Source organism: Limanda limanda, chromosome 5 (genome assembly GCF_963576545.1).
Source record: "Limanda limanda chromosome 5, fLimLim1.1, whole genome shotgun sequence".
In the NCBI taxonomy this organism is placed as follows: domain Eukaryota; kingdom Metazoa; phylum Chordata; class Actinopteri; order Pleuronectiformes; family Pleuronectidae; genus Limanda; species Limanda limanda.
In genome coordinates, this window is record NC_083640.1 from 23608984 (window position 1) to 23632750 (window position 23767).

At 40.9% G+C, this 23767-nt stretch overlaps 4 protein-coding genes across 4 annotated transcripts; 1 reads left to right on the top strand and 3 right to left on the bottom strand.

Moving 5' to 3' along the window:
• Positions 1–456: 456 nt before the first annotated feature.
• Positions 457–4407, bottom strand: zgc:101858 (uncharacterized protein LOC449555 homolog). The gene is made up of 8 exons (XM_061071786.1): positions 4292–4407; positions 4008–4178; positions 2633–2811; positions 1447–1540; positions 1291–1360; positions 1165–1201; positions 780–843; positions 457–666 (listed from the first exon to the last, which is right to left on the bottom strand). The coding sequence occupies exons 1-8, from the start codon at positions 4313–4315 to the stop codon at positions 508–510; spliced, it is 798 nt and encodes a 265-aa protein (XP_060927769.1). The 5' UTR covers positions 4316–4407; the 3' UTR covers positions 457–507.
• Positions 4408–4809: 402 nt separating this feature from the next.
• On the bottom strand, positions 4810–7566 carry ppil3 (peptidylprolyl isomerase (cyclophilin)-like 3). Its single transcript, XM_061071733.1, has 6 exons — positions 7524–7566; positions 7210–7284; positions 5924–6017; positions 5756–5823; positions 5540–5658; positions 4810–5330 (listed from the first exon to the last, which is right to left on the bottom strand). The coding sequence occupies exons 1-6, from the start codon at positions 7524–7526 to the stop codon at positions 5204–5206; spliced, it is 486 nt and encodes a 161-aa protein (XP_060927716.1). The 5' UTR covers positions 7527–7566; the 3' UTR covers positions 4810–5203.
• Positions 7567–8161: 595 nt separating this feature from the next.
• lrrc8ab (leucine rich repeat containing 8 VRAC subunit Ab) lies at positions 8162–18228 on the bottom strand. Its single transcript, XM_061071355.1, has 4 exons — positions 18137–18228; positions 17427–17554; positions 13165–15271; positions 8162–13026 (listed from the first exon to the last, which is right to left on the bottom strand). Exons 3-4 carry the CDS (start codon positions 15262–15264, stop codon positions 12751–12753), a joined length of 2376 nt encoding a protein of 791 aa, XP_060927338.1. The 5' UTR covers positions 15265–15271; positions 17427–17554; positions 18137–18228; the 3' UTR covers positions 8162–12750.
• Positions 18229–18327: 99 nt separating this feature from the next.
• On the top strand, positions 18328–23389 carry hscb (HscB mitochondrial iron-sulfur cluster cochaperone). The gene is made up of 6 exons (XM_061071356.1): positions 18328–18748; positions 18824–18920; positions 21644–21733; positions 21905–22049; positions 22979–23026; positions 23170–23389. The coding sequence occupies exons 1-6, from the start codon at positions 18417–18419 to the stop codon at positions 23262–23264; spliced, it is 807 nt and encodes a 268-aa protein (XP_060927339.1). The 5' UTR covers positions 18328–18416; the 3' UTR covers positions 23265–23389.
• Positions 23390–23767: the final 378 nt, after the last annotated feature.

The window sequence follows — 23767 nt, forward strand, 5'->3', positions numbered from 1 at the left end:
ACTCAGAGGATTTCTCACAATACACAACAATAAACTACCACAATTCATGAGCTCACAGGTCTGTACAGACATTTTATGCCGTGTGAATGAAGTCTAATGAAAAAGGTAATTTAATAAATGTTCTGAAACCTTTGTTGAGAAGCAGCTTGAAGTTTTTCTCTCTCTCTCTCATTGTTGAACATTTCATAGCAAAAAAGCAAAGCGAGATAACAAAATGCATTTAAACTGCCTACTTGGAAAAGTACATTTTTCCCCTCCTTCTGTTCACTTCACACCTGGAACTGTCAACGTCCTGACAGCTTGTGCTGTTGTAAACACAGAGAACAATGGTGTCCTTGACGTTATGCCTTGTTTGTTTCCCTCTCCACAACATTTCTCCTCAGTTTAATTTTAGTGGCAATGCGGTGAATTCTGTCAACCACAGTGTTGTTGGATACAAAGACGCAGAGACTTGGAGAGTTTGAACGTTTTGTATTAGCAGACCGCTCCGTGTTAAAATGCACAGCCTTATCTCGGGCACATGGCGTGGCGACCGCCGTCCACAGGCAGGTTGACTCCGGTGATGAAGCTGGAAGCGTCGGACGCCAGGAAGGCGATGCTCTGGGCCACTTCCTCCACCTCGCCTGGTCGACCCAGGGCGTGGGTCTGCTTACACTTGGCGAGAAACTGGCGGCGAAAAATAGATATTTAGCATTTCTTATTTTAGGGTTATTTGCTTCTAGACAGAAGAGGAAAAGAAACAGATCCCAACACGCTGGTGTCGAATTGTGATGCGTTACCTGAGCGTACTGCTCCTCATCCAGTCCTGCTCTCTTGTGGACATCTGTGATAATCACACCTGGGCTGAGGAGATAAAAACATAGATAGTTCTTTAGCCTTTAGCCTCACAAGGCCAAAACACTGAATGGTGCACAACTGAAGCTATGTCCCTAATATCTGCTGTTGGCCGCCAACACATGCTAATATCTACTGGTAGTTGGTAACTTAAATTGTGCAGAAGAACTTAGAGGGGTTATTCAACATCTCTAAATAAATAAAAAATATATAGTTCAACAGAAATGCTCAATTTCAACAGAGAAAACTGATTTTGATCACAGATAGCATGTGAGCATGACTGAAAACTAAGGAAAAAGAAAATGCTGATTATGCAAAATGTCCACGTACCATACAGAGTTCACTCGGACTTGCTTTGATGCCAGCTCTGAAACAAAAAGCAGTCATGTGATTTCCTGTGAATCTTTTTAACAAGAACTTGTACAGTGTTGAACACAAAAAGCTCAGGGGTCTCACCCAGTGCTGTACAGCGTGTGAACTGGTCGATGGCTGACTTGGACATGCAGTAGGCCAACACACCAGGGAACTGCAGGGAGACAGAAACACATGTCACAGGTCTCAAAGAGGCTTGATGATAAATATAAAGAGCTGGTCCAGCTGGTCAACACTCACTGATCTCTGTCCATTGACGCTGGACACGTTGACGATGGAGCCTTTGGTCTTAATCAGGTGTGGGACACACAGCTGAGTCAGATGGTAGACAGATCTGAAAAAGAGACAGATCATAGAGGGGGCGTTCAAAATGTGATATAATGTGATTCATATTAAATATCAGTTTGTGTCTACTTGTGACTATCAAGGAGAGTTATATCCTAACATCTGTTATTAGACTCACCAGTGTGATAACATACTCTATATATAAAGCTGGACAACACGTCTCTACTTCCTGTCATTGTTCAGATGTGACGCCAAAGTATCACAGATAAGAACGGTGTCATGTCGCCCTCAACTGTCAATCATAACATATCATCCCCGTTAAATAAGTTATTAAAACCAAACCTACTTGAAAAAAAATACATTTCAACATATATCAGTGTGATAAGAACTACGAGAAATGACAGAGAAACATTTAATTGACATATACATTGACTTTTTTCTTTGGTCCATGTCCCTTGTGAAAACATGGAGGAGGCAGGTTTATGACCTATACTGTAGCCAACCACCAGGTGGCCATCAAGACACTTTGATTTTACTTTAAGGAAACAGTCATGTGAACCATCTTTATAAATATAAATATATATATATCTCTATGTGTGATAACAGCATTATTGCAGCTCCACATCGATACAAGTAAATTTGAATTAGGTAAATGCTGCCATTGGTCTAATGTTTCTGTGTATTTATTTTATGTGTGTATATTTGAAAAAAAAAATTATATGGGTAGTAGTCTAACTTTCTTTTATTCTTTTAAGTGTATTTATGGGCCTTTTGTCTTTATTTTTCATCGAGCCGGAGCAGGACTGAAGTGAGAGAGTCGGGGGATGTTGTGAACCGGCTGCTCGAGGCGCATGAGCCCATTTGGTGTAAAAACAAACTACTATCACACTTTCAGTCATGCCCCGACACCTTCATACATACTGTGTAGAGGATCCACACTCATGGATCACACGTCATTCACACACTGTCAGAGTGTGAAAAGTGCAGCATATAGTAACACTGTAGGAATGTGAGTGTGAATGAGGCTTGTGGTGTAAAGTGCTTTCAATGAGCGATAAAGAAATGTGGCAAATAAATGCAATTCACTTGCTACGCTCACAGGCCACCGTCCTCTCAGGTGGTCAGGTCCCTGAAATCCCACCTGACGTTGATGTTCATGACTCGGTCATACTGGGCCAGGTCGGATGTCTCGATGCCGCCCATGGCCAGGATCCCGGCGCTGTTCACCAGGACGTCCAGGCGGCCGAAGTGAGCGATGGTCTGCTCCACCGTCTTCTTTACCGTCTCCTCGTCCGTCAGGTCCCCGGGAACGAGGAGAGGCTGCACAGCAAAGAGCCGCAAAATCATTCATGAGGTGGTCATTTATTTATTAAATGTACTCATGCAGATACTGAACTAATGACTGTGTGTTTGTATGGTTTGAAATGTAATTGTATGTTTAATAAACTTAATGTACAGAGCACTTTTTGGTGGAAGAGTGTTTTAGGAAGGGACTTAAAAGACAGCGCTGCCTCTGTGATCCTGATTTCCTCTGACAGCTCATTCCAGAGCTTCAGGGCCTAAAGTCTGTGTCCCTTTTATTTTGTAGCCTGGACTCTGAGACAGTGAGGAGGCCTCAACCACACTGAGGTTCATATGGGATCAGAAAGTCTAACATACGCTCAGGAGCCAGAACAGTGAGAGGCCTTGAAGGTAAATCAATAATATCTCACAAATCCTAAAACAAACAGGGAGACACTGTGACGTGGCTGAAATGTGTGAAACATGATTTGATTTGAAGTTAAATTTTGTGGAGGAATGGACCCAAGGAAAAATTGTCACTTTCTTTAACATTTATGCTTTTTTCAAAATTTTGCAGATTTCTTGTGTATCTTGATGAAAAAAAATGGATATTTATGAGTGTGTGCAATTTGGTGCAGATCCAAACTCCATTCAAATAATGGACAAACTGTAAAAATGTATTTATTCTGCTGCACCAAGAACTACATTAAACAAAACCTTGACTCAGACTGGTTCAACATGTGGGTTCTCTTTGACTTAAGAAGACTTAAATAACTTGGAAATTGGTAAAAGCAACAAGTTCTTTACATCTCTCCTGCACAACTTCAGCATAAATCTCTGCACACGACATATAAATACACTTACATCTGCTGCACCATGACTTGACAGGCTGCGTTAGTCTAATACACAACTCTGTATACCTTCAGTTATCCATCTTTAAATCTGTATTTATATTTGGCTGCAGTACTTGTGTCTTCCATTCACCTTATACTTGGAGTATTTTTATGGTCAATATCTGCACTAACACATCCTTCTTTACAGTGACAGCTCTCTGTTAGTTCTAGTGGCTCAACTTTCATCTCAGTGAACTTCTACTGGACTAATTTTGACCGTTTATTATTATTATGCTGTTTTGTTTGATACTGGAGGACTTCATTTCCCTCTGGATCAATCAATCAGGTGTGTATACGTGTTAAAGTGTGTGTACCTGAGTGTGTGTGTATCTGAGTGTGTACCTGAGCAGCTCCACAGTCCACACACTGCTGAGCCACCTTCTGCAGGTTCTCCACGTCACGTCCGTTCAGAGCCAGCAAAGCTCCGAGTTTAGCGAAGAGGAGACTCGTCCCTGCCCCGATGCCCGAGCTGGCCCCGGTCACCAGAGCGACTTTCCCCAGCAGAGAGGAGACCTGACACACACACACACACACAGACACACACAGACACACACAGCAGCTTAACGAGGAGACAGTGGTTTATAGTCATGACACAACGGCCATTGAACAGGGAACAGTGAACTTACTTTGAAAGCATCGTCTGAGGCCATGTCTCTGAGGACTGAGTGTGTGTCCTGTCCTTTATATAAACAGTCTGTGGTGCTGTCTATGTGAACCCGTGAGACATGCTTGGTCCACTAATGATGACGTCACGCGACGAGCCAGGCCCTCCGTATGTAGTTTATAGTTACACCTCCAGCACCATGGATATGTAGTCATAGACCATAGAACACTACACGTGTATAATCATAATAGTGATTTTTTATTATAATCGGAAAAATACACATTTATAAACCTCATGGTGAAGAGATAATATTAAACACTAATATACAAAGCTCAATAGATAACGTAAATTATCTAAATAAGACAACTTAAATAAAATAATGAGTCTGCTCCATATGTTCAAATTTTATCCATTTTAGTTATTTTTTCTATATGCTAGTAAGAAATGCTACTGAATTATGATTGAACCACATGACAAGTAAGTACAAAAGCTTTATTTTGTAAACAAAAAACAAGGTAATTTATTTACAGTCAAGTAAAAGAAACAGCAGTGTCGTATAAAGACAAAAAACGTGTTTTATTTCTATTGTTTCAATGTTTGTGAAAACACGGAAATTAACAGGTTAAGTATAATTTCCATTACAAATGCTTAGAGATACTGGAATCAGTTTAAAAGGAAAATAAGCATTTCTTATAATTAACAGTAACAGATTCGGCTAAAACAGGTCAAAATCAAACAAAATTTAAAATGATTACAAATTTTGTTAAGACAACTTAGCATTTGACAGCCTCAGTCGTTCACTTATTGGTGTCAATTTAATTTGTAGCAATTTAACAATGGCCAGGTACCACACACTGTAACACTTTGTTTATTGGAAAATATCTGAGTTCATGACTGTGTTAAAAGCCTGTCAGCGTGTTGAAGTCCAGATGGGTTATCCAGCGAAGGGGTTGGCGTGAATGGTCACATCCTTTATCCGCGTTTCCGTCAGCGGTCGAAACGTCTTTTCATTGACGGGCAGTTTCTCCAGCTCGTCCAGCGTCTCCAGGCCATCGATAATCCTGCGTGTCGAAGAGAGTGAGAGGTCAGATGATCTCAACTGAACCGAGGTCATGCAGAGACATGTAGGGCCGGTGGATTCACTTCAATTTATGATACATTATATAAATTAAATTTGATCAATAACTGACAGCATTGATGGATTGATCTCATTTACATTGCCACCACTAATTCGATGTCACAAAATTCTTAATTTATACAGGTTACATACTTTCCAAAGACCGTGTACTTCATGTCCAGATGGGGCTGTTTGGCGTATGTGAAGAAAAACTGGGATCCATTCGTGTTGGGGCCATTATTCGCCATTGAGACCACCCCCCTCACATTATGCTGAAATGAGAAAAAATTAAAAAAAACACAAGAGTTACAATTTTGAACTCTGACCCCTGAATGAAAATCAAATATTTATATAAACCAGCCAACTCACCTTTAAGTGCTCACTGTACTCGTCTTCAAATTTGCGACCCCATATACTTGTTCCTCCTTTACCCGTTCCTGCAAAATAGAGGCGGAAGATAGGATAAATAAAAATGTCAGTGAGAAATGTAAACGCTGACATTTCAGGTATTGATCAGATACGAGAGCTGTGACAAACCTGTGGGATCTCCAGTCTGAACCATGAAGCCTTTGATATTTCTGTGGAAGACGCAACCGCTGTAGAAGCCACCGGCACACAAAGCAAGGAAGTTCTGAAAATAAAAAAAGTAAAGGACATGCGATTAAATATGATAACTTCATTAAGGAAAATACAAGAACCTGACTGATATGGTGTTGGAATAATTGTACATAAGTTATCATGAACTGAATTTAACCCTGCGTTGGAGTAGTTATGCATCATTGTCTGTAACATGCTAAAATAAGCTTCTGGGATGTGTGGCGACATTCTTACGCCAGAGTTAGCCTGACTAACAACTGCTGTGCTTCGCCTGAAAGCTGTTTTTGAGGAACTGTCTCTATGGTTGTGAAACCATAGACGTTGTTTTGCTATGTGAAGAAGGTGGTATTGCCAAAAAAGGTAAAAACCCTGAAGACAAAGGAGTTATCGAGAAATTAGAAAAGCCCACGCTTGATGTGCTGAAATACTGAGCTATGTTAATAAAAACTCTGCATTAAGGAAGTACTGTTGAAGTTGGCTGAAACCGTTCTCAGAGGTACGGGCTTCCCTTGCAAGTAAAACCTAAGTACTTGTTTATGTGTTGTGTTTGATTCAGTGAGTTCTTACAGCATTTGTTATATGTCTTGGTGAATTTCCCTCGACATATGGACTCATGCCTTAAATTTGTATACTGATATATCTGTCGACAAAAACATTACATAAATGGATATATACTTTATTGATCCCAAGGGAAATTTTAAAGAAGAACACATTTTCCCTGAACCAGATGATGTGTTCATAAACCCCAAATGACACTCACATATACCTTAGGCCAGATAGTTTACAGTTTAATCATAAACTTTATAATTAAAAAGAAAACATACAGAAAACAGTACAATCCTATATATTGAACTTGAATCAAAACAAAATGTTTACATAAATACAAATATTTTTTCTGTGTTGTTTATTCTGTAACCATAACTATTTCAGATTATTGGGACCCGATGCATTTAGTGTTGAATCAAATCAAAACACCTCAACCACAGTTTAACATCATTAGCTCATATTAAAACTCACAGTCAAATCTTATTACAGTTTTAAAACCTGAAGCACGAGTCCATTTCTAACATGCATGTGAATTCAACCCTGCCTCAGATCTATTGTGGAACCAGTGGATGTTAATTTGTGAACCAGTGGAAGTTAATGTGGAACCAGTGGATGTTAATTTGTGAACCATTCGAAGTTAATGTAAAGTGTGAACCTGTCGTTTACATCCAGTCTCTCACCTCACACGCTCTCGGTGTTCGCTCACAGAACAGCTCGATCTTCACTTCTCCCAGGTCCGTGTGCAGAGTCACAGCCTGAGAAACACAAGTAAACACAATGAAATGCGTGATACTGGTAGTGATGCTAGCTGTGTAGCCTTTTAGCCCATGTAGCAAAACTAAGCTAATAACATATTAAACAAGCGTATTGAGCTAAATGTCTCTTAGCTGCGTTGACTGAGATACATACAACATATGAGTCAATCACTTTTTCAGCTGTTTCGTTGAATTTACACTGAGAATAAGCGGATAGAAATTCCTACAATGAAATTTACCATTTCAAACGCTGCGTCGTCAACCGTGTGTCGGGGAATCGTGTCCGACTACGCGCAAGTACCCGGCGGAGAATGGTTCCGCGTGAATTTACTGTTATTTTAACCCTTTGATACACAAGCTATGCAAACAACTTCTAATGCACAACATGGGTAAAAAATAACCCGAATTAATATCTAGTGTTATTTAATGAATCAAAGGCTTTATCATAGTAAATAAAAACAACTGGACATGAAGTGTACATACACCTAAAATAAATGTCTGGGCCCTTAAACCCCCCAAATCCTTTTCATTCCCTTCAAAGCTTTCTAGATTGTATATTACCAGATTTCCTTTGGGTTCATTTGATTACCATAAACACATATCTGACAAAAAAGTGGATTTGACACAATTGAGGCCAAAAAGAGGGATGTAGTGCAAGGCCCTTACCATGTCGTACAATTAACAAAACCTTAACAACAATAACACAACTCTGTGTTTATGACATGGTCATCAAATAGAAAGAGCTACTGCTACCTCTAAGAAACCTCTGAATAAATATTAACACCATCTCATTAACCAATATTGGAGGACATGATAACACACAAATGAACTGTCTATTTCACACTAGAGCAAGAAGCAGCACAGACACCAATACAAATGTGGTCAACCAAGTTTATTTAACTTTACCCCAGGGGATGGTGTACAAGAGGATGAGACAAATGTCCGAACAGGAACCTGACTCATAGTCAGACAGGCCAAGACTGGAAATGATTTCCTTTAACAATGAAAACATTTTGGCAAATAATAAGAATCATAATGATAAAATCACTGCACAAAATCATGTATCTACATCACCTATGATTTGAGTGGAAATGGGGGGATGTTGAAACACACACAAAGCTCTCATACAACACTTCCATCTGTGCTAATAATCACAATTCAAACAATTCAGACACAACAGCTAAATTAAAACCCAGTCATTGATGGAAAACAAAAAAAACAACACAGAATCAAGGTTAAACCAAGTGGTTTCTTTAAAACACAAACATCTTTTTGTTTTAAACCAGCAGTCGATATTAAATACACTAAACTAGAAAATAATGTGTAGAAATGCATATAAAATGTTATCACAACTGTTTAAATAAATAAGAAAAACCCGGTGCAATAAAAAAAAAGGCAATCAACTCATAAGAGAAGTGAGTACAGCTGGTTTCCTGAGAAATTTAGTTTCACTATAATAATACTAATAGCTGTCGAAATAAAAAAAATAAAAAAAGATAAAGAAATGTCGGAAAATACAAAAAGAATATCATCAATGACAATGAGACAAAAATCTATTTACTTAAATCACTTTACTAGCCACCTACACTGTGATTTTTTTTAATATACTGACCATTTACTTGCAGTTTTCTCACTACAAGACTTTACATCTGACACTTGTGATGTCAGCTTTAAAGTTGATTGTCTTAATCTGTGGCGTATTGCTGAGGCGTTCTGGGAAAACATTTGAAATGCTCTAGTTCGGGATTTAAAGGAAAAGGGGACAAACTTAGTGTATTTTTTATGTGTAGATAAAAAAACAAACGTATTATATTAATCAAATACTTGTATAATCTCATGGCAGTCATTCTCTTCAACCTTCCCATATCAGAAAACATGCACTGTATTCAGTAAGCTGTATACCAGTGTTTGCATTGACCTAAATGTGACATGTGGCAGAGGCGCTATAGTGCAAAAGCATTCTCCTCTAATCAACTCGACTTGAAATTCACCATCACCTCGTTAAAAAGAGCGCAACAGAAATAAACGTCCATGCTCATCAGAAAACGACATCACCACTGACGTTTACATAGTTTAAATAAAGGCAATATTGCACAATAAAGGATAGTTTCAAATGTTCATGAAATACATGCACAATAACCATTCCAATGTTTTTGAGCCCAGTTATTGTATATTGCAACTGTTTGGAGTTTTCTTGCAGTTAAGTTTATTAAAACGCAGACTGAAGGTTGTTATTTTAAATTCTCAGAGTAAACACAGGAGCCCCTTTTGTGTGTTGAACTGTGTCGGAGCTCTGCATTGATCTTGAATTCCACAGTTTGAGCATCACGCTCGAACGGTGGCAACAAAACACAAGTGAAGTAAAAGTCTGTCGAAGGCAAAAAGTCTGAAACTTTCTCTCTAGAAATGATCACAGTTTGAAACCAGAGAAACAAACATGGTAACAATGACACGGCCTGACCTGGAGCGTACGGAAGCCCAATAATGATGGGACACAAAAACAAATATATATAAACATGATCATAACATCTTCTCAATTATTATAAATCAAGTAAAAACTGTGATAGGTTAAGAAAACATTGTGAAGCTTGATTACATGTGTCACTGTAGTTCTCATAGACACACGTGTTTTTCTTATTACACTTCTGCCTCATCTGCTTTGAGAACATGCAGCCGATGCTCTAGCTTGGCACTTAATCAAGTTGACAAGTTAGTCTTAACTATCTCTTAAGTTCAAATTACAAGTTATTACTTCGTAAATATGGCTCTAGGAATCTTTTTTTTCTTCTTTTCTAGCATTTTGTCTTTATTATTTCCTTGGCAGGGATCTTGTTGAACTTTATGAACAGTAATCTTAACTCCACTGCTATGCTTCCATATTAGAACATTTATTTTACACCCCATGCAAAGCGGTGCCAATAACGACACGTGTCTTAATTGGTTTCAGACCAACGCAGTCTAGTGCCTGTGTTGTTGAAATAGAAAATGCATGTGTCTGAGCCCCCGCAGGTGTTGGTTTTAAAGTGAAGTATTTTCAGAGGTGTTGTTGACACCTTGCTATCTTAACGTGGTGGAAAGCAGTGAAGTGTTTCAATGTTATTTTTAAAGGACCATTATCGAAACAGGAATATTCACCTAAAATGAGCCTATTGCAATGTTCTTTCTTTCCCATAAAAAATTAGATACAATTATAATTCAACTCACTTGATATTGATCACAATGACGATGGCTTTAAACTCAGGCACGTGTGCTCAATATACTAATGCATTTTAGTCATTTTAAAATGATAATTTCCTTATAGATACAAACATGACATTACAATGTTACGTGAACATTACATGAATGGCCAGGTGCTCATAACAGATGTAAAGACGTGTCATTGTCTTACAACTCGACTGTCAGTGTTTACATGTAGACCATCACATCCAAGACAGCATAGTTATTAAACTAATAAAGGGTTTGTGTTTCAAAGCTTGTCAGCATTTCCCCTAGATTTGTTCATTTTTTTTTTGTGCAACTCATTGCAAACTAACTTTTTTAATGCAGCGTGGCCATGCTCACATTCCCACTCATTAGCATAATGACAGAAGATGCTTCACTAACTTAACTGTGTGCACGTTGATGTTCTGTAATGCTCCTCACAGAGAAAAGTTTTTCTATCAAAACTCAGGCCAGCCTCAGACCACACCTCCTCCTGTGAGTCCTCAACGACCCTCGTCTTCCCACCTCGTCCAACAACTACTCACAGACAAGGAGTTTGTGACAGGGATTTTGTTTCATGCTCTCATTTCAACATTTTTTAAGCAAAACCTTCCCTCTGAAGGAGACTCACTTCACACCCGAGCTAAAACTTGTTTCAGGTCAGTTCTGGACAACTGATAGACATCAAATCCATGAAAGAGCCAAACTTCTGATTCAAACTTGTACAATTGCTAACTTGACTGTGTAGTATGCTTGTGATTGATACAGGTCATTCCATACAACTAGAATAAAATTGTTGTGAATATTACCTTATTATTTTCCTATCATTATAAAGAGTTTCAGCCTCTTGCCTTAACCAATTTCATATTCTTACTTATGCATGCTGCAGTACAGTTAGGAATTTAACAAAGATCAAAAACACTGAGGCAAGTGTTTGGAGGGAGAGGTCTCAGATCACTTTTCTACTTCTGGATTTCCCTGGACAAATAATCTCAGTAGTATGATCACTCTTGATTAGACAACACCTAATGCTTTGGGTAAATAAATATTGGAAAGTAGGGTTGGACGATGTTAACTTAAATGGCAAATGGACGATGCCGAAAGAAGGGGGGCTATTGTCAAAAGGGTTAGTAACGATAAAACGATCAGGAGGCTATTTGTTTAAGACGGGAAGAGCAGAGAACGGCAGAATTCACTGGTTTCCTGCTGTTGTTCATACTGGCGTGTCTGCTGCGGTTTATAATATATAGTAGAACTACTGTATTTCCTTGAATAAAAGTCGGATTGTGTACTCAACTAAATGCCATGACGCATCAAGCCCTGTTCTTCTGGTTCATCAACAATCAAATCCTTGTTAAAACAAATGAATGGATTCAGTCAACAGACACGCTGGAGTGCTTTTATTTTTAAAATGGGTACAAGATGTGTTGCAAACATTTAGGTTTGTGACACGATCAACAGATAATTGTGGTGATTTTCCTAAAACTGTGGTGAAAATCATTTTTTACTCTAATTTGCTATGACCCGCGTGTGGTATGCAAAAGATCGGTGAGTCCTCTCATCTCTAGATTAGCAGCACGGCTTCAGTGTGGCCGCTCCTATCTGTCAACATGTGTGCAAAATTGAAAAGCAAGTTGTTCCATTAGAAAAGGCCCAAGCGTCAGGCTGATACTCCTTAAAGTAGCATAGCCTCTATATTCATCAGTTCTACGGCTCAGGTGTATATCTGGCGAATTTCTAGGTTATAGTCGACTCTGAAATCGTAGTATAGTAAAAACTATAGTGGAGAATCTGTGCATGTCAGTCTGCAACCGTCTGTCGGTGTCGAGCGGGGGAGGGGCCCACAGCCATCGTCCATCAGCCCAACCCTATTGGAAACTTCTATTATTTCCATTTCCTGTTAACCCACATTTTTTAAGTATTCAAACTTCTTCACCACAATTGAGAAGGATAACAAAATAACAATGGCACCTGCTACATTATTGCTGAAAAGAATAATTCTGAGGGGTTGAGTGTGAGGGAAGAGAAATAATCTACTGGACAGTAAGGAACTTAGAGAACAACCAGAAGCTACCACACTTAGTATTTTGGTTTTGCCAAACTGGCACTGGTTCTCGATCACCCAACCTCTCGGGCAGTACACTGCGGCAGGTTTACCGCCGCCTTTAGCCAGCCCTGTGGGACATTATGTCCTCCAGTATTCCTCCAGTGTTGGGGCCCAGTCGGGGGGTATCCATTTTCACTAACAGTGACACTTTGACCTGTTTAAGCTTGTTCTTTGTCGACTTTCCACAACTGTTCCTTAACCTCTGTGGGAAGCGTGTTGAAGAGGTCCTCCTCCACCACAAGTCCGGTTCTCTTCAGTTGTCGGCACTCTCCCAGCTCCACCGGCAGACACTCTAGACGGTTTCCTCTCAGTTCCAGCTGTGTCAAACCGGTCAGCTCTCCGAACCTCGATGGCAGAGTGTGCAGACAATTGCTCCCCAAATTCAGAGTGCGAAGCTTCTTGCACTGGAACAACTCATTTGGTAGACTCTCAATCTTTATTCCGAGGAAGGGAGGATGATGTGAAGGGAAAGAAAAGGAGAGAGGTTGTAATTTGTTGCTTTGCAGACATAACAAAGGATAAAATCAATCAACATTAAGATTAAAATGGTTATAAAACCATGAAATGCTCACCCTGTTGGCGGTCACTGCCAGGTACTGGAGATTCTGCAGGGTTCCGATGTCTGTAGGGATGTAGGTCAGGTTGTTGTGGCTCAGGTCCAAGAAGCGCAGCTTGCGGCAATAAAACAACTGGCTTGGAATTTTCTCAATCTTGTTCCTGTTCAGGTACAGCTTCTCCAGGTGTGTCAGGGTGCCAATCTGAATGGGAATGTAGGCAATCTGGTTGTACCAGAGCTTAAGGCAGACGAGCCGATGAAGGTGCTGGAAGCTGATGATCTCCTCAATGGTCTTCAGGTTGTTGTCCTTCAGGTCGATCTCCTGCAAGTTGTGCAAGCTGAAGATCGAGTGCGGTATGCGTTCGAGATCACAGCGAATGAGCTCCAGTTCAGTCAGGTTCACCATCTTCTTCAGGCTGTTGAGCACCATCAGCTTGGTGCCTTCGTTGTTGATGGAGAGCTTCTGGAGGTGCATGCCCACGTCAGTTACCACCTGAGGTAGCTTGGTGAGATTGCTCTTCAGACGAAGAACTTTGAGCCTCTTGAGCTCCCGAAGCCCGTCAATGACAATGTAACGGTTGTTTTCCGCACTAAGATTCCCGGTCAGATGGAGCTCACTCAGATTCTTTAAACTGTAGATCCATAAGGGAATCTCCTTGATGTCAGTGAACTTGATGTGAAGGGACTTCAAATTCTCGCGCAAAAATGCCAGAGCTGGAGCTTCGATCTTTGCTGGTGTGTGATAGAGCCACATTTCCCGCAGGTTGATCAGCTGGGCGATGATCGGGGGGATGGTGACATCTGGGATGAGCTCCAGTTTAAGGACCTCCAGCTCCATCAGGTCAAACACTGTGTCTGGAATGCCGCTTAGCATGAAAAGGTGCAACTCCAGCTTCTCCTGAGAGTTCTTAGTTATCCTCTGCCTCAGCTTGTCCAATGTCCACTCATTGTTAAGGTTCAGCTGCCTCAGCTTGTTTTCGCTCACCTCTGAGAGGAACACGGCAAAGCGTTTAGAGTACAGAGGGTCGTACTGATCGATCATGTGCAACATGAATGCAAAGTCATTCTTCACATCGGGTATGTCACTGTAGCTGCTCTCTTCCCGTATTGACTCAAAGGAGTATTTCTTTAGAGAGCGCCGGAGCATCCAGCAAAGTGTGTACATGCAGATCAAGCCATACACCACCACTAAGCTAATGTAAAAACAGGCTAAGATTTTAAAAAGTGTGGCCAACGGATGAGCACAGCGGTACACGCTGTAACCCGTCAGACTCTCGATATTTACCGAACAGTCAACGCTAAATTTAATATCATGCACATAATACCCTGTGTAACAGATGATCAAAATGAACTTGATGACTTTGATGATAGTCTGACGGATGTACAGCCTGTACACAATGTCCCCCTCTTCAACGTGTATACGGAACTTTTTCACTTTTTCAAACAGGGCTTTTGCTTGTTCGCCCTCTTTTTTCTCCAGAACCCCCGTCTCCGTCCGATCTACAATGCCCTGCTCTAAGCGCGTCTTTGTCCTTTGGAGCATAGGGACACTTGCTTCAACATCCTCACTGATGACGGACTCCTTATGGTCCATTGAGCCGTTCATCTTCATTGGTTTTGGGTCACTCTCTTCGACCACCGTCTCTGACAGTGCCCTAGTTGTCCATGGGGAGTCAAAGCATTTCAGCAAGATGGACACAAAGTGCTCTAGTTTGGAACTAGTCCGTGGAAACTTAAACCAAAAGTTGCTGCATGCTAGGAAAATAAGGGTGTGGAGTAATACTAGGTAGGGAAAATACTTGGCAAACCAGTGCAATCTGTTCTCGTAGCACACAGCGTCCACATAGTTGTACTGGTGGCGGTCCAGATCATACTGGATCCCTTTGGGCTCGAGGAACAGCGAGGCATTGAAGTTCTTCCTGCAGGTCTCATTGACCACCCATTTGCAGGGCAAGCAGATCATCTTGTCCTGGGTGACCTGCAATGTCCCTCCAAACACGGAAATCATGAGCATAACAATGGAGATATAGTCGGTGAACACGTCCCACCATGGTTTCAGGATGCGGTACGCTGGCTGAGTGTCCACAAAGTACCGCAGCTCAGTGATGGGGATCATGGTTTATCTGTGGGGGGAGAAAAACAGATATAATAGATATAGGAGAGGAGTCGTGTACTGTACAGTTTTGTTAGATATCAAAAATCTCCATTCCATCAATGTAGTAACCACAACACAATACCAAGCGGACAAATCAATATTACGACAACAACTAACAAGCTCATACATCAGAGCATTCCAGACAGTTCATTTGAAGGGTGCTTTGGAGTAATGAAAAAGAGATTCCCCATTGTTGTGACAAAGATTTGCCTGAGTGACTTCACTGGGGTGGGCTGTTGTGTTATTGATTTAGCCATTGTTTAACACACACAATTAATCGGCCTTCAAAAGGGGGCGTCAAACTAGACAAAGCATTTTAAATGTGGCTAAATGGCAAACCGGACATCAATAAAATATGAAGTCAATTTTGCTGCAGTTCAATTTAAACCCGACAAGATTTCGGTTAGGAGTTAAAGAGTTATCCATATGAAGAAATATAAATAAATCACATACAGGCACTTGTTTAATAAGTGTAATGAAGGCTGTAAACATAAATAACAGAGCGAATAAACAGAACATTCATGTTCGATTGGTTTAATCATAAAAAAACGATCTGATTTTCCAATAAGAGGGCACCGTAATTACTAGGGACATAAGTTCCTATTTTAATATTCTGATTCCAATGATGATACCTATAAACTTAGTGCTACAAATTGTATAGTTGATTTTCATACATAAATATGTATAATTATAATATTAATACATTGAAAAAATGACATTTTTGGATTAAGATACAGAAACCTAAATCTGTAATAAGTATGTGAACACCGCAAGATACAAACTCAAAGATTTAGCCCAACTGTTTACACTGTAGGGGAATTAAGAAGTGGCTCTAGTTGATGGTCGGTTTCAAGTCATCAGACACATCCACAAGCTTATTAATTCCTTCCATTGTTGCTGGTATGCATTTGTTAAAGCTTTGCATGCAAAACAATAATGTAAATGTTCTATGCTGCTGGAAACTTACAACAAGAAGAAATCATGGCGATCTGGGGAGAAGAAACAGTCCAGAGAGAGAGTTTCATTTCACAAGGAAACAACAGGTATATGCTGGAATATATCTAACACCATGCATAAGTGTCTCTGCTTCAAAACTGAGGAGCATATCCATCACTCAGGGACAACATCCGTATGTGAAGTCACATTAATGACAGGCACGCAGATCTATTCTTTGACGAATAAAACCTAAATGAAACTGAATGTTGTAGTAATATTCTCCCAGAGAGATTAAACAGTTGCACTGAGAAACTTTGCAGGGTCATAACGTTTGTACAGGAGAAACTCTTGTGTATCCATGCAACCTCAAATATACACCTTGTACTCAGGTAGCAAGACTTGGGTTATTACTCCAACCTGTTGTTAGGAAGATATAGCAAATTAAAAAAGCATGCATGAACAACATTATTGCGCAAGGAAAGATAGAAACTATCTTTAAGCCACTGGAAATCTTGTTTTACTTACAAATCCACACTGTAAAACGCAATAACTCCGTATACATAACGAGTGAAAGACAGATCCACAACTACTCCCCGGCTGCTGCTGTGCAGTAGAGCCAGATAAAACCCTCCAAATCAACCTCTAGCCTCGCTCGAGAGTGACACACCCAGCATGTTAAGCTTTGAGAAGTCACTCTTCCACAGATGATGTTCCGTTTTGGCTGGTTTAACCCAAACAACACGACCGCCAGAGGAGCCACCTCGCTCCCCTGCTCTCTATTCTTAGCCATTTCCGTTAATAATACCCAGAGTATTGTCTGTGGGGGCCTTGAGAAGCACCTCCCTCGACCTTCAGGAGGAGATCCTGTTTACCTTATGGAAGCTCCTGTCTCCAACCACTGTCTCTCTGGAATACTCTGCCGTCACCTTTTGAACCCTCACAGACGCCACCCCCCCTCAAAACACACACACATACACAGTACCAGGAGATGGCCTTCGTCCCGGCTTGTACTTTCTGAGGAAACTGTAAAAGCTGGAAGTGTAGACGCCTGTTCTGATCCCTGGCCAAATAAGCAGATATAAACTGGCTCAAGTTCAAAGAATCTTCCTGCAGTGATTCCAGTGAAGTGGGAGGATGATGAAGCACCAAGCACCAACAACACACGACAACTATGAGAATCTGCTCACCGGTGTGGAAGATGTTATCTGTGCTCCGGTGTCTGCTGGTGTCTCTGGTGGACCAGCCACTCTCTGTGTATCCAGAGCTCTTGGTTAAACATCACCACGCTCATCGCCATGAGGTTTCAATAGAAGATCTGGAAAATATAAACAAAAACCATGGAGAAATCAAAAATGTGGCCAAAGCATAAATAGGAGTGAGACATATTGTACAGACAGGAAAACAACCTGCGTGTGCGTGTGTATGTTGTCTCCACACGACAATATTGGTGTAGACAATGTGTGTGTTTGTATATCACATTTGAGCCCAGATACACATGTGTTGTTGAACATTCACATTAATAATAAACTAAGAAGTACCCATCAGCCACCGCTTGTAGCCCGAGCATGAGATGTCTTTGTCAAGTAGCATGCTAGCTAGCATTTAAAACGCAAGTTAAAAGTTGGGTGTGTTTTTTTGTGTTTACCATTTAAACGACACGACGCCACAGCTGAAATTAAACAAGAGTTTCAGAACAAACCACATATAATAACATCCATTCTTGTTAAACCACGTTAGCGAACTAAGCTAGGCTGCCGCTAGCTAGCTAGCTAGCTAACCTAGCTTACATGCTAACCACCCGGGCTCTTTCTGTCATGCTCGAAGTTTGCGTCTCTGTTTAAATGGCAGCGGCGCGTTGCTAACACAATGTAAAACCCCAGCAGGGTGTGGAACTCACAAGGTTTGCGGGGCTGCGACCAAAATCCAACGCAGCTCTGAACACCGGTGGTTTCTGAGACGTAGTGTTTGCTGATGCTAGCAGCTCGGCTAGCTAGCTGTAAACGTGTGTTAGTTACACCGCCCGGCCGAGGGGAGGCAGCAGAGCGGTGGGTCAAACCCCACGAAGAAGAGCGCGCTTCCGCCAATGCCTGTCACATGGGGGACAGAAGGATGTTGATGTTTTGACAGGAGCCTCCTGACTTGTTGTGGTTGTGGAATCCCGTGTTTTAACCCCAGACATGTTGAACTCACTGCGGGTGGTGTGCTCAGCCCGAGCCGCTGTGGTGAGGACTAGCCGGTTGTCTTCTGCACTTCTGGGACACAGTTTGTCCAGCAGCCTCCTCTCCAGAGGACACACATGGTCCTGCAGCATGGCCCCGTTAAAGGACAGAGGACTGAGCTACCACAAGAGTCCATCTCATTCACTGAGGAACTTCTGCACAGGTCAGGTCCATCTGAACTGCTGGAGGTGTCAGCAGCCTCTGGACAAAACACCTGCTTTCTTCTGCCTGTCGTGTGAAGCGGTGCAGCCCCCAGAACAAGGGGTGTCCTACTTCGAGATCATGGCTTGGTAAGTTTCTTGTCTCTGCCCCATTTGTCTTCCCCACATGAGCATGTTATGAGACCCTGTGTTGCGTCTTTGCAGTGACCACACTTTCACCCTGGACTCACACAAGCTGCAGAGAAGATACCTGCAGCTCCAGAGGGCCCTGCATCCAGACAACTTCGGCCAGAAGTCTGTGGTAGGCTGGGGAATGAGAGGGGACACTGGTGGAGATGGTCTTCATGAGTCAGAGGAAGCTCTGCCATCTATTTCTTCTTGTCCAGCACCTTTCATTGTACTGTTGACCTTCTGTTAACTTGCATATGACAAATATAACTTTAAACTTTAACCATTATTATCTATTCACAGCAGTGTGGCACATGGCTCTGACCCCTTTTCCTTGTTAGGCCACTTTCTTTTTGTTTTGTTACTGTAATTCGGCCAAGGAACTAAGTCTGGACAAATCTCAAAGTGGCTTTGACAGACGAACCTCTGCAGGGTTATATAATGCTATTCAACAAATAAGGTCGAGGCACAGTAAGCAAGTTCAAGAATGCAAAAGAAGTGAATAGTTGCCTTGAGAAAGAATGGCGAAATTTTCAAAAATGAAAAATATTGTAGAATTTTCCACTTTTATTTGTCAAATGCAAGTGAACACAAGGTCAACAGAACAAGGAAAGGTGTTGGACAAGAAGAACCTGGTCAGCTCGGCAGTACAATAGATACATTACAATAAAATCAAGGTAAAAAGAGCTTACTGTAAAATAAAGTCGATTAAGTAGGAGATTCAGGCGACCCGACATGACAGCAAAGCCAGGACAGTGGAATTTATTTTCCTAAGACTTTTTCAATGTTTTTCATTACCCTGACATTTTAAAATGTCTCCTGGGGAAGAGCTCTTTTTGAAAATACTAAACTATATACTATATACTATATAACATTTTAGAATTCGAATAAAGAGAAAAGTAAAGAAAGAAAAGAGAAAGTTAAATTCAAAAGAAAGTTAAATTGTTTGACATAAATAATATGATAAGTAAATAACCTTTATTGGTATAAAACCTTTTGAAACACAAGCTGAAACTATGGAAGTTTGTCTATCTGTCTTTAAAACGGAAAGTAAAATGGCGGATGATTCATTTTCTGTTGATCAGCTCATCAACTGATAGATAAATAGACAAATTGATAGATAAATAGTTTCAGCTCTCATATGGTGGATATCTGAGAACTACTCATACCTCAGTATTTGCTCTCACTCTTCTTGTGGTTAACACATAGGGCCTAATGAAATGTGCTAGCAAGTTGCATCATGGGAATTGTAGGATACAGTTGGAGCTTTAAAATGCCAGGGGCTAAAAATCTTGATGATTCTGCTGCTTAAAAAAATAAACTTCCAATATAATTTATAGAATTCCCACAGCAAATTGTGAAGGTTCATACTTAAGGATACCAAGTCAATTCCGGAAAGAGATATGATTATGGTTCTTCCTCTTGTCTTTGGATGGAGCTCTCACTCACTGTTGTATCAGAAATTCTCCTCCTCTTCACTTTTGATTTGTCTATTTTTTATAAGCAGACCTCTCGCACACCAGAATGTTGTTATGGATAAAATAGATTTGAGATGCTCGGTGATTCAGACTCGGCCTGAAGCGCGGCGAGACTATATTTTGCATAAAAACCTCAACTAGATCATCATAAAAAAGAAATTCTCAAGAAGAAATAAGATTTGTTCCGATGCATCAGAGCACTTTAAAGTCAAATGTGTTCAGAGTTTATTTCAGAGTCATAAATAATAATGGATAATGATTTCCCATCTTTTTGTATAGAGGGCGGAGCAGTAGTCTGTTGCTCCACTTGTAATTTATTCTGTACACTCAGGTGGAAAAGCACAATGCAGAATTTTGTCAGGACTCGATATGAAAGCTAAACTCACGTTCAGCCGAGCCGGAACGCTTTCCACACACACAACCTGTCCAATATTGTACTGACTCTGTTTTATTTATCAGCACCTCTGGCCATTTTTTCTTAATTAGACATCTTCCTGCCTCGGGGGCCTACATCATCTATATAGAAAACTCATTACTTATACAAGGCTACAAGGCAGCCAGCTAGTGCACTGGTTGTTATTACAGAAACAGCTCCACACGATGGGCCCATGGGCCAGCGCTTGAGCCTATTGATTTTCACAAGAGCTGACAGAGCTGATAGCTGGGAAATGTACTCAGATCTGCCAACCATTTCCGAGATACTTTACTTCCCCTCCTTGTTTCTTACACATCTGTCGTGTCAAACCTGCACCTGCCTCCCTTGAAGGGTCCCAACCCGCTCGACTGTGAAGATGCAGCTGCATGTCACACACCTCACTGACAGGATCACCGAGGATTTGGTGTTTTTAGAGAATTGACGGATTCGATTAGGGAAAACACGCCTCAGATTGAATTCCCCTTTGCAACAGATTGATGTGAAGCTCTTGATAATGTTAGTATTTGTTGTTCAAAAAGCAAAAGCATCACAAGCTGTTGTCAGACATGGTCTTTGGATAATCTTTGCTTCGGCCCTCATGACCAAAATCTCAAATCTTCTTCTCTTTCCAAGTTGACATCTTCTTCCGCATCTTCTAGAAGTGTGATTCCTCTTTTTCATCTTAAAATATTTGTTTTGCATCCAACTTGCTTGCAGTGAATTCTCCTGACATGTTTCCTGTTGTATTCCTTCACTCGTTTATTCTCCGGACATGTTACTCGGTGACTGGCAGGAGAAAACTCCAGAGAATGTCCCAAGCAATCGACCCAGACATTTGCATTCTCACATACAGCCCCATCCTGGAGCCCAGTTCACGTCTGGAAGCAACAACAACACAGGTTTTCTTTACATTGTGAAACAAATGAATACAGACAGAAACCTAACGGAACCCTCTTTTTGCAGACGGAGCAGGAGTTTTCAGAAAGCCAATCGGCCCTCGTGAACAAAGCATACACGACTCTGCTTAAGCCTTTGAGTCGCGGCCTTTACATGGTGAGTCTGAAATCGCTGCCGCTGCTCCTAAAGAATACTTTATTTCCATAACTTCGAGCTCTGTGTGTCTGATCCCTCGTTCAGACGGAAACATCTTCACCATCCGACGTTGAAGAGTACTGACATGCATTTAAAGGAGCCTGGTGAACTCCCAACCCCCTTATGTTTCAGCTGGAGCTGCAGGGGATGCGTATAGAGGAGGGCACCGACTCCGAGGCTGATACTGAGTTTCTGTTGGAGCTGATGGAGATCAATGAAGCTGTTGATGAGGCACAGACTCCAGAGGAAGCCAATAAGATCGGACAAGACACGAAAGGTAAACAAAACTGTTTCAGTTTATATATTGAAAGTCTGGTGGAGGGATTTGAGCTCATTATGAAACATATATTTGCTCAAGTGGACCAGTCCTTGGTTAATTGGTGCTGCTGACACTTCATCTATTTCCGATTTATGATAAGTTATATGAATATTTTTACATCTCCAGGCCTTAGAATATATTTTTAACCAAACAATAAAATCAATCCAAGCATTATAAGTCTAAATTGCTCACTGGACTAGCTGAGACGTGCCTTATTTTAAGGGTTAAGTTGTCAAGATTCCCCGTTCCGGTTGATGTGGCGATACCTGCGGTTGCCATGGTAACAGCAAGTCATTTCACACCACAGACATCACTTTTTGAGCAGCTACAAAACAGAAGACAACACAACACAAGAGCAGGTGATGAGCAAATGATGTGTGCGGTTTTAAATGCAGCCACAGAAAGCAAACATGTAGGTGAGTAGGCGTCAGCTGAAAATAATAATAAAGCAAAATACATAGAAATCACAGTTATTTCAGAATTAATACATTGACCACATATGTTATGGGATTTGATTTAATGAAAATAATGGATTACAACTTTAACAAAGGGTGAACTAGTGACACAAAGGTCAAACATACATAAACCTGCCTTTGATATAGAGAGCACATAAGGTCACTAACTGATGCGTACTTGACAGATCTACTTTATATATGAATGTATTTGTATATATATGTATTTAACTGTGCTCGAGTACCGGATGATGCACGCATCAAGCTGTGTTGACACTCTTTGATTTCACTGTTGTCTGTTCCACTTCAAATCAAGCTCTTCATCTCAGAGGCGAGCGTGCTTTTGCATTTCCAGGAAAAAATGAACAGCATGATGTGTTTCCCATGTCTTGTTAACATATGCAGAACTGGATCTTGTCTCCTCCTCACTTGCAGGGAAACTGGCAGACTTGACAGAGCGGATAGACGCTGCCCTTCGTGAAGGTATTATGTCGCAGCGAAGCATTTTCTGTTCCGCCCACGCACTCGTTTGTTTGTTTTATAATCTATGCTGAAGCTTACCTTAAAGTCGCAGAGTGAGTCATTGATTCAATCTCCTTTTTTTGCGCTTTGTCTTTTTTAATCAGCGGAGCTTCAGACTGCCAAAGCTCTTCTCGCCCAGATGAAATACCACGCAAACATCGAAGAGAAAGTCAAGGAGAAACTTCGGGATTTCATGTAATTTCCACCCTATAGTAAACATTAATGTATATTTTTAGCCAATTTTGTACAGAACGCACAGATTATTGTGTAAAGTGATTATCCATGTTAAATTAAAAAAGCTGTATTGAATAATACACAACTGGATTTACAGTGGTTTGTACTTAATATACTATTTTTATTTGTGATTTATAACTCTACAGATATATGAGGTTGTAATTAGATGCAGATAGTATCTCCCCCATCACATCCACATCCACCTAAGGTATCATTAAAGATGACAGAGATGTATTCTTGGCTGTGATTAGAAAACTGCTCGGAGTGTTTATATGATTATCCTGCCTATCAGTTCATCTTGACACACACACACACACACACACACACACACACACACACACACACACACACACACACACACACACACACACACACACACACACACACACACACACACACACACACACACACACACACACACACACACACACACACACACACACACACACACACACACACACACACACA